The sequence below is a fragment of the Lithobates pipiens genome, unplaced genomic scaffold (genome assembly GCF_037356315.1).
Source record: "Lithobates pipiens isolate NorthernLeopardFrog02 unplaced genomic scaffold, aLitPip1_a1.2 Scaffold_1, whole genome shotgun sequence".
Taxonomy (NCBI): Eukaryota; Metazoa; Chordata; class Amphibia; order Anura; family Ranidae; genus Lithobates; species Lithobates pipiens.
Genome location: NW_027507685.1, coordinates 98,154,310 through 98,164,385, shown reverse-complemented (window position 1 = coordinate 98,164,385; position 10,076 = coordinate 98,154,310). Strand labels below are relative to the sequence as shown.

The following is a 10,076-nucleotide window of genomic DNA, read 5'->3' as shown; positions in this document are numbered from 1 at the left end:
GACACTGGCCCTCTATTACAGACCTTTCGGCAGTGGCAGGGACATATCGACTCCCCTTCTGGAAAGCCCTACAGCTACACCATTTCCTTTATTCGTTACCACGACCGCGGGACTTTGAGCAACGTTTAACTCCTTTTTGAGCTCTTAGGCTCCGGTACGGAACCATTTGACCCACATTCTTTTGCAGACTTACGCCTTGCTATCCACACCGCGGGAACCGCTCCGCCTAGCCTGTCTATCCAAATGGGAGCGAGACCTTCAATGCACTTTCTCGACCGCGCAAGCACAGCGCATTGTCACCTTGGCTCTTCTTGGCTCGTCCTCATCCTGCACCAAAATCCAGGAGACTACTTTAAGGTCCTCAACCGTTGGTTTTTAACCCCCTCTCGTCTGAGTAAATGCTTCCTTCCTCCTCAGACCGGTGCTGGTGCTGCAATGAAGAGGAGGGTACTATATTCCATGTCTTTTGGACATGCTCTAGACTGAGGGGGTTTTGGGATGAGGTACGCCGCATCACTCAGCAATTTACGACATATGAGTTCCGAATGAGCGCCTACTTTTTACTACACACTCCCCGACACCAGTCAAGCAATATAAGAGATCCCTGGTCCTGCCATCTTCTCAATGCGGCCACAGCGTGCATCCCTCTGTATTTGGAAGCAAAACTCTCCCCCAACTGTGCACATTGGTTGAGGAAGGTGGAGGACGTGCGGAGGCTGGAGGACGTGATTCTAACAGCACAACACAAACAAGAAGTCTTTAAAAAGACCTGGGACATCTGGTGCATGTTTATATTTTCGGCCGAAGGTCAGCGTCTATTGTCGTCTTGATCCTTCTCCACCATCTCGAGTGAGAGGTGGGCTGGGGGCACCGTCTGTCCATGCTAGTTCTTACCCTTTTAATCTTTTCTACGCCTGATCCCTGCCTTTCTACTCCCCCCCCCCCCCCCCCCCCCTTTTTTTTATTTTTTTTTTTTTTTTTCTTTCTCTCTTTCCTTTTCTGACCCCCCTATGTCTTTAGCTGTTGTTACCTTTTGGTCCCGAGCTCCCTATTTAGTAGCTCCGGGACGTCCCCCCCCCCCCCCTTATTTACAGGGGGGGACGTAGGGGTCGACTTGTGCTCCGGTGCTTTCCAACTGAGCATTGACAAGGGCTATTAATAATTATTCTTCTTCTTTGGTTGCAAGTACAACGGAATACTATTTGTTATCTCCTGTCTCATGACCTGGTTTTTGTACTGCCTCTATTGTAATCCTTGCCCTGTGTATATGTTTTATTATATGTACTGAGGAGCTTCGACCCCTCTGGGAAATCAATAAAATTATATATTTAAAAAAAAAAAAAAAATGAGCGTGATGGCTGATGCATGCTGAGACTGAAGGTTGAAAAACAGCACCATAAAGCGACACAGGGGCTTACACTGTGGAAGCGCTACTGCCCCTGTAGGGGCAAGGCATCTGGTGAGTGCAAAATCGCCACTATTTGCACGGATTGTCGCACCGGCACCTTCTTTCCAGCATATAGAAGATTAGCCATAGCACTTGCTACTTTGGGCACAAGTCACTTTTTCACAGACTTTAATTTTATTTTTATTTCTTCTTAGTATATTTAACCACTTCATCCCAGACCATTTTGCTGGCCAAAGACCAGACCACTTTTGCGATTTGGCACTGCGTCGCTTTAACTGACAATTGCGCGGCCATGCGACGTGGCTCCCAAACAAAATTGATGTCCTTTTTTCACACAAATAGAGCTTTCTTTTGGTGTTATTTGATCACCCCTGCGGTTTTACTTTTTGTGCTATAAACAAAAATAGAGCGACAATTTTGAAAAAAAACGCATTATTTTTTACTTTTTGTTATAATAAATATCCCCCAAAATATATATAAAAAAAAAAATAAAAATTTCCCTCAGTTTAGGCCAATACGTATTCCTCTACATATATTTGGTAAAAAAAAAAAATCACAATATGCGATTATTGATTGGTTTGCGCAAAAGTTATAGCATTTACAAAATAGAGGATATTTTATGGCATTTTTTATTCATATTTTTTTTTACTAGTAATGGCGAACAGTTTTTTTTATATATATATATATATATATATATATATATATATTATAAAAAAAAAAAAAATTCTGCGGCATTATGGCGGACACATTGGACATTTTTTTTGGGACCATTGTCATTTATACAGCAATCACTGCTATACAAATGCAGTGATTCCATGACACTGGCAGTGAAGGGGTTAACCAGTGGGTGGCAGTGTAGGGGTTAAGTGTTCCTAGGGGTGAGTTACTAACTGTTGGGGCTGGGCTTTCATTTAGTAAACACTGATCTTTGCTCCAATCACATGGAGCAGAGATCAGCATCACTAGCTGCTAGGCAGAATGGGGAAATGCTGTTTACAACGGCATCTCTCCGTTCAGCCGCCCTGTGAGACGATCGCGGGTATGCCCGCGGCGATCGAGTCCACGGACCCGCGACCAGACTCACGGGGGTCCCGATCAGCATGCGAGGGCAGGGCGGTAAATTTTTAAAGGGACGTACAGGTACGCCCATTTGCTTGCCCGTGCCATTCTGCGACGTACATCGGCGTGCGCTGGTCGGGAACCGGTTAATATATATGTATTTGTCCACTTCATTTTGTATTTTATATTTGGAGTATCTGTGTATATATTTTATATTGAAGTATATTCATACATACAGGGTCTTCTTTCTTCTTATAAAATTTAGGTAAACACCACTTAGGGTTTTCAAGCACACAAAAATATATACTTTTTATATATGAACACCTTTATTATTTCTTATATATAAACACTTTTTTATTTATTTTTTCATCATAATCTAATGAGAACAGTTGGGGACACAACCTTCACCCCACAATTGGCTAAGAGAAATTAAAGTGGTTGTAACCCTTACAAACCACTTTGACCTACAGGTAAGCCTAGATTAAGGCTTACCTGTAGGTCCAAGCAATTATCTCCTAAACCTATATGGTTTAGGAGATATTTGCCCGAAAACGGGCACCGCTGTCTACGGTGCATGCGCCGTAGACAGCGGCGCGCAGGCGCACTGAGCGCGGCATTCTCAGCGACGGAGCTGCCGCGCGTGTCGGCATGCGCACGGGAGTGACGTCATCGCGACTTCGCCGAATGACAGCGGCTGAGCTGCGAGACTCCACCAACAAGATGGATGCGGCGGACTACAGGGGACAGCAGCGACTTCGCTGGCTCCTGTGTCAGGTAAGTGACACATAATGGGCTACTATGCGATGCATAGTAGTCCATTATGCTTTGCCTTTGCAGGGAATGAAAGAGGAAGTAAACTCATCAGGGTTTACTTCCTCTTTAATATTTTAATCTTGCTATTTGGGTGTCCATTCTATTTAGGTGTTTTGTATTGTTTTTGAAGGAAAAGTCACTTTCTGTATGATCATAATCGTTTCATAGCTTACGGTAAATAGATCGTCTAAATTATTTAATTTGTTGGCTAAATCCACCAGAGGGTTTAATACATAATAATCACTGTCCATCAACACCCGGCTGAGGGTCTAACACAAGGTTCACTATTTTTACCATTTTTATATTCATTACCATTATTTTACACACATTCGTTTTAGGATTCACCTCAAATTGCTTTTGAATAGCACCTTTTCTATTTCAAGATAAAAGGGGAAAGCGCCATTTCTACATTTCTTTCCACTTCTATTACCATCTCTGTGTCCTAGCCCACGCATCCTAAAGAGGTGGCCCTCCATTCCCTGGACATGGTCCAGGCCCTAAGGGCATATCTGTCTGCCACTGCCCCCTTCCGGGAAGTCAGACTGTTTGTTTTGGTGGCTGGTCCGAAAAAAGGGCTGATGGTCTCGTCGACCACCATTTCCCAGTGGATCAGACAGATCATTGTCCAGGCTTACGCCTTAAAGGAGCCCCCCTTTTCTGTCACAGCCCATTCCACCAGGGCACTTGGGACCTCCTTGGCTTTCCGACATCAAGCGTCTGTCTCAGAGGTGCGACTTGATCCCTCTTTCACAAAGTTGATGTATGCGCATCTTCATCTGCAGGCAGCCGTGTAATCGTTGCAATTTACACTTTTTTTTTTTCCTTTGTAAGAGTTACATTTTTGGTTGTGAACGCATTTTGATGCATACGTTGGTTGCAAGTTCTGATGCGACCATTTTCAGATGGCAACTCCTCCGTTGAGGAGCGCCTCTGGATGTGGGTGAAGTTATGTTTGCTGTTTCCACCCCTCGTTATGACACTGCTTGGGGACGTCCCTACGGTCAAGATTTAATAGAGCTGTGTCCGTCAATGAACGAAAAACAAAATAGGATTTTTGTACTCCCTGTAAAATCCTTTTCTCTGATGTTCATTGATGGACACAGCACCCTCCCCTTCTTTATGTTCTACTGCTTGTTGACATACTGAGCTGCAGGAGGCAGACGGGGGGGGGGGGGGGGGGGGGGGGGGTTGGGGGTTAAAGCCAGAGGGACCGCCCCCGGGCGGAACTATGCAAATCTGCTGTTTTTCACATGTAATACATGTTCTGCCTAGTCCTCTCCTGAAGGTGGCATGATAATCCTATGGTCAAGATTTAATGGAGCTGTGTCCATCAATGAATTTCAGAGTAAAGGATTTTACGGCGAGTACAAAAATCCTAATAAAAAAATATTATATATCTCTATCTCTATCATCTCCATCTCTAGCAAAAATGTCTGCACAAGTACTGTTTGACATAACAAATGGCAACTCTCAGCATTTTATTTTCTAGGGTCTCTGCTGAAAAAATATGTTTGGAGGTTCTGAGTAATTTTTCTAGCAATACCTTTTTTTTATTTATTTTTTTTATTACATTTTCTATACTTTGCCCACTATTAAAACATCATCTAAAAGTGCTTTTTATTGTAGTTAGGTCTAATGTGTACACTTTTAGTGCTATAGTGTATGTGTAACACATGACTTCTTTATGTACTATAGACGGCCACGCTTCAATATTACAGTGGATACCCGGCTACAGATTTGTTGCCCCTTATGAAGAAGCTAAACTCTCTGCTCAAGAATCAACCAAACGATAAGCTCAAGGCTGTATGGAGTAAATACACACACAGGTAAAAATGCAAGGTCAATGTAAGCTGCAGCCCACTGCCACCAAAAAAAAAAAAAAAAAGCTCAAGCTCATAACAAATGCACAGTAGTCTAATTGTTTTTTAAGCAGCTTTAGCTCGCCCTGCTGCTTTACCAAGCAGTGACATGGCATCCTTCTAATGAAAGCACACACTCTGTCTTTTACATTGGATGGCAGTCCTTGCTATAGCTCCTCCTACCACTTTCATTGTATCTGCTGTAAAACGTGGGGATGAATTGGTCCACAGCAGTGGTGGCTGGTGCTCCAAATTATTTTTGGGGGGGGGGGGGTGCAAACTGAAAAAAAAAACGAAACAAATGCAGCCTCACTGTGCCCATTGAATGCAGCCTCACTGCGCCCCTCAATTGCCACCAGTTTGCCCCATCAAATGCTGCCAGTGTCCACCCCAGCCCGGCACTTGCCTGTCTCGGGTCAGCGCATTCCTCCACGCTCCCTCCGAGTCCTCGATGTCTTCTCCCGTCCTCTTCTGCTATGGTAGGCATCCAATCACAGTGCCTGTCGCTTCAGCCAATCAGGTGACTGGTAACCAGACCCGGTGCACCCGATTGGCTGAGAGGCGGGTCAGTGTTAGTGTTTTTTTTATTTATTTATTCCCTAACACAGCACTATGTAAGCAGCGAACGCACAGCAGTGCGCCCGCTGTTTACCAATTTGGAAGCCTATTAGAGCCCACGGTTCTAATCAGATTGCCTTTTAGGGCTGACAGCTCTAATCGGGCGCTTCCGAAAACACCCCAGCCACTTTAATTCAAATGCCCGGCGCTCGACAAGGGGCCGGACACCTGAATACGGGGGGCGGCAGCGGCAACAATAGATTCGTGCATTGCCATTTATCTATCTATTGAAGATTGACAGGTGCAGGAGAAAGGGGGGCGGCGCTCCTGCGCCCTGTATGGACGCACCGCCACTGGTCCACAGTACAATTCCAGGTATCCAGCAACTTTGCAAAAAGAGGTGCATGTCTTCTCCAGGACTTATCTCTGTTACTTATGTGACCGGTTTATTGCACTCCTGGCTGTGAGAGCAGAGAAGCACACAGAGCAGCTATGCCTGCCCTTCCTCTCTGCTGCCCATTCACTGAAGCCTCTGTACTATGTGAACTCATTCACAAAAAGACAAGGCTTCTGTGAATGGGCAGAAGCAGGGAGGGGCGTGCATAGCAGCTCTGTTCTTGACTGAAACCACAGTGAACAGCATCGGAGCACTAGAAGTTATCTTCCTGGAGCATAATAAACCTGTCGAATGTGAATAATGACGATAAGTCTAGTAGGCACCTCCTTTAGACTTTCCTCAATGGTATGCCTGCAGATTTTATAAAGCAGCTGAGTTCTTGGAGTTGAGGTTTAAAGCTCATTATTGCTTGTTTAAACAGAATTAACTGTGTCGGCATTTGCCACAATGCAAGTATGGCACCCTTAACCTCCGGGTGGGCTCCAGGATGGGAGGCCCAAGCTCCCTTTCTCCACTCCAACCCCACCAGTGCCTCCTTCTTCCTTCCTTCCTTCCTTCCTTCCTTCTTCCTTCCTTTTTTTACTGCCTCCTTCTTCCTCCCTTCCTTTTTTTACTGTCTCTCTCTCTCTCTCTCCCTCTCCCTCTCCCTCTCCCCCTCCCCTCCCTCCCTCCCTCTCTCCCCTCCCTCCTTCTAGATTCACCATTTTAGTAAGCACTGATGATGTAATGGGGTCAACAAGCATGCAGTCTTCTATCCACATACCTTTTAGCATGCGGAAAGTACTTTGGCAAGGGGCAAAAAAAAACACCTTGTCCCCATATTGATGAGGTCAAGAGTATCTTCCCAAAAAAAAACCTGGCCCAGTGGATGTGAGGGTCTGTAGGGAGATTTTTATCAGAGTCTGAAAACACCCTTTTTAAAATACAGTGTGGGGGGGGGGGGGGGGTGTGTGTATTTGCTCCCCTGCTGATTTTGTACGTTTGCCCACTGAGAAATTATCAGTCTATAATTTTAATGGTCGGTTTATTTTAACAGTGAGAGACAGAATAACAAAAATATCCAGAAAAGTTTTATAAAAGGATTTGCATTTTAATGCGTGAAATAAGTATTTGACCCCTTTGCAAAACATGACTTAGTACTTGGTGGCAAAACCCTTGTTGGCAATCGGTGGTCAGACGTTTCTTGTAGTTGGCCACCAGGTTTGCACACATCTCAGGAGGGATTTTGTCCCACTTTGCAGATCATCTCCAAAGGTTTTGAGGCTGACCTTTGTAACTCGAACCTTCAGCTCCCTCCACATATTTTCTATGGGATTAAGGACTGTAGACTGGCTAGGCCAATCCAGAATCTTAATGTGCTTCCTCTTTAGCCACTCCTTTGTTGCCTGGGCCGTGTGTTTTGAGTCATTGTCATGCTGGAATACCCATCCACAACCCATTTTCAATGCCTTGGCTGAGGGAAGGAGGTTCTCACCCAAGATTTGACGGTACATGGCCCCGTCCATTGTACCTTTTTGATGCTGTGAAGTTGTCCTGTCCCCTTAGCCAAAAAACACCCCCCAAAGCTTAATCTTTCCATGTTTGATGGTGGGGATGGTGTTCTTGGGGTCATAGGCAGTATTCCTCCTCCCCAAAACATGCAGAGTTGAGTTGATGCCAAAGAGCTCGATTTTGGTCTCATTTGACCGCAACACTTTCACCCAGTTCTCCTCTGAATCATTCAGATGTTCATTAGCAAACTTCAGATGGACCTGTGCATTTGCTTTCCTAAGCAAGGGGACCTTGCGGGTGCTGCAGGATTTTCATGCATGCCCTTTAAGAGAGCACTCCTAATTTCAGCTTGTTAACTGTATAGACAAACTGAGATTAGGAGTGCTCTCTCAAAGGGAGTGCTCCTAATCTCCGCTTGTTATCTGTATAAAAGACACCTGGGAGCCATAAATCTTGCTGATTGATGGGGAATCAAATACCTATTTCACTCATTAAAATGCAAATCAATATATAACTTTTTTGAAATGGGTTTTTCTGGATATTTTTGTTCTGTCTCTCACTGTTAAAATAAACCTACCTTTTAAAATACTAATTTTATCCTCTCACTCTCACTCACACACACACTGGTTACTATGTAGAGCTGTACCAGTTTTAGTAAATCTCCCCCATAGTCTTCTACCAAAAGACCATACCTACTGGCAAAATGTTTGTTAGTGTTTTACTTCTGCTTTGGGACTTGAATATCCATAACCTGGCCACAGATTTGCCCCATCCCCTGCTGCATGTAAGTCCTGATCCATTCACCTACCTGGAGTAAAGGGCCTCACCAATTACTTCTACATATTGACCTCTCTTTATACAGTAAGACCCAATTGGGACTTGCCTTTCCTTCACAACTGATTGTATTGATGGCCTCTAATGGTGGCTTATATCATTCTTTTTCAGAGTATTTTTTGAAGTTGCAAAACTCCCCGCTCTGGACATGAGGAGGTTAGAAGAAGAAGAAGAGGAATCCAAGCGATAACCTTCATCATTCTCTTGCAGAGAATCTTTTACTTTGTGTATATATAGGATGTAAATATATGTATGTTTTATCTTCACTTATGGATGACTGACTTGTTTTCATTGTACAGATGCTTAAAATATCATTGTCCATATTATCAAAGTATGATAAAAAAAAGTGTAATTTTTGTAAAAAAAACACAAAAACCCCACATTCTGAATATTTGGGCTTCCCTTCCCAACCTCCTTTAAAAAAAAAAAAAAAATACCTGCCTAGCTGTTATTATATTCTTTTGGCTTCTTTGAGTGAAAAAGGCAACTGGGTCTGTTACAATGTTCGGTCCATCTGCATGTCCTAACAGGCTAATTTAATTAATATTTTTTTTTAATCCTCCCTTTTTTTTTTTTTTTTTTTTTTATATTGAAATGTTAAAGAGATGAGCCTTCAAATTCCATTTGGCTGAAGTATTAAAATTGCTATTTTTATTTGCAAGCCTTTAAAATAGGACCAGTTTTTGCTTCTCAAGCCTGTGCACTTGTTAAACAAAGGAACTGCCATTTTATACAATTTTTGGAACACCTTTCTTTGGCTTTTCAGGGTGATTCAAATGTAATTTAAAAAATAAAACGGAACTCTTTCATCATGGATGGGAGTAAGAGATTAATGTCTGACTGTGTGTTTGTGTTTATTGCTTTCTAGGGCTAAAGTACTTTATTTTTTTTTTTTTTTATTTATTATTATTTTTTCCTTTTTTCTTTTTTTTCTTTCAGTCCTTCACCTGGTTGACCCATTGTGATAGGATGCCATATGATAGCAATGGGGGCCTAATGCATAGAGACCCAATTCCCAGGGAAAAGCAACCTTTTTAATTACCTCTTTGTATCTATAGCTATAGATATATCTAAGTGTCAGTAATAAAGATACGCAGAATATAAACCAATTTTAGGTCCTTATACAAATCTTCGATCCAAGCAATTTAGATACTGCTGTGCTAGTTTTTTTATTTTTATTTTAAATAACAGGTTATATTTTATGTAATCTCAACTGGATTGTCCTAAGATCATTCCCCCTGTTATAATTAGTCATTTTGGAGGACCTGAATTGTGGATGCTGTAACCAAAAAAAAAGGTAGACAGAGGGCAAAGGACTAGTCACTACTACTGCTATGCCTTGTTCTGTTGCGTATCTCTTATTCACGTGGGGGAATGCCTTGGCCATCTGCCATGACACTTTCCTGGTGGGATGACTCAGGTGCATTTTAGACTAGTCTGAACATATCTTGGCTCATCCCTAATCGAGATGTGGAGGAAGCACAGATCCCCAGAATCAATGAAGCAGAGAGATCCTTGCAGTGCAGGTCTTCAGGTACAGCTTCCTCTCCAGCAAGGAGACCAGTGAGCAGCACAGGAGTGACATCTTCAAATCTAGTGAAAGGAGTAGTTAAGAGAAATCAGTGGTTCTCAACATCGGTCCTCAAGTACCCCCAAC

General features: G+C 43.2%; 1 protein-coding gene across 2 annotated transcripts in view; it reads left to right on the top strand.

Annotated features, from left to right (window-relative positions):
* The window catches only part of CCNB3 (cyclin B3), a 48,938-nt gene extending 39,679 nt beyond the window's left edge, over positions 1 to 9,259 (top strand). For both annotated transcript variants that reach the window (XM_077466392.1, XM_077466312.1), the window contains 2 exons: positions 4,976 to 5,106; positions 8,531 to 9,259. In XM_077466392.1, the coding sequence (XP_077322518.1) occupies positions 4,976 to 5,106; positions 8,531 to 8,609 (210 nt within the window). In that variant the 3' untranslated portion in view covers positions 8,610 to 9,259. The remainder of the gene's footprint in view (positions 1 to 4,975; positions 5,107 to 8,530) is intronic.
* Positions 9,260 to 10,076: the final 817 nt, after the last annotated feature.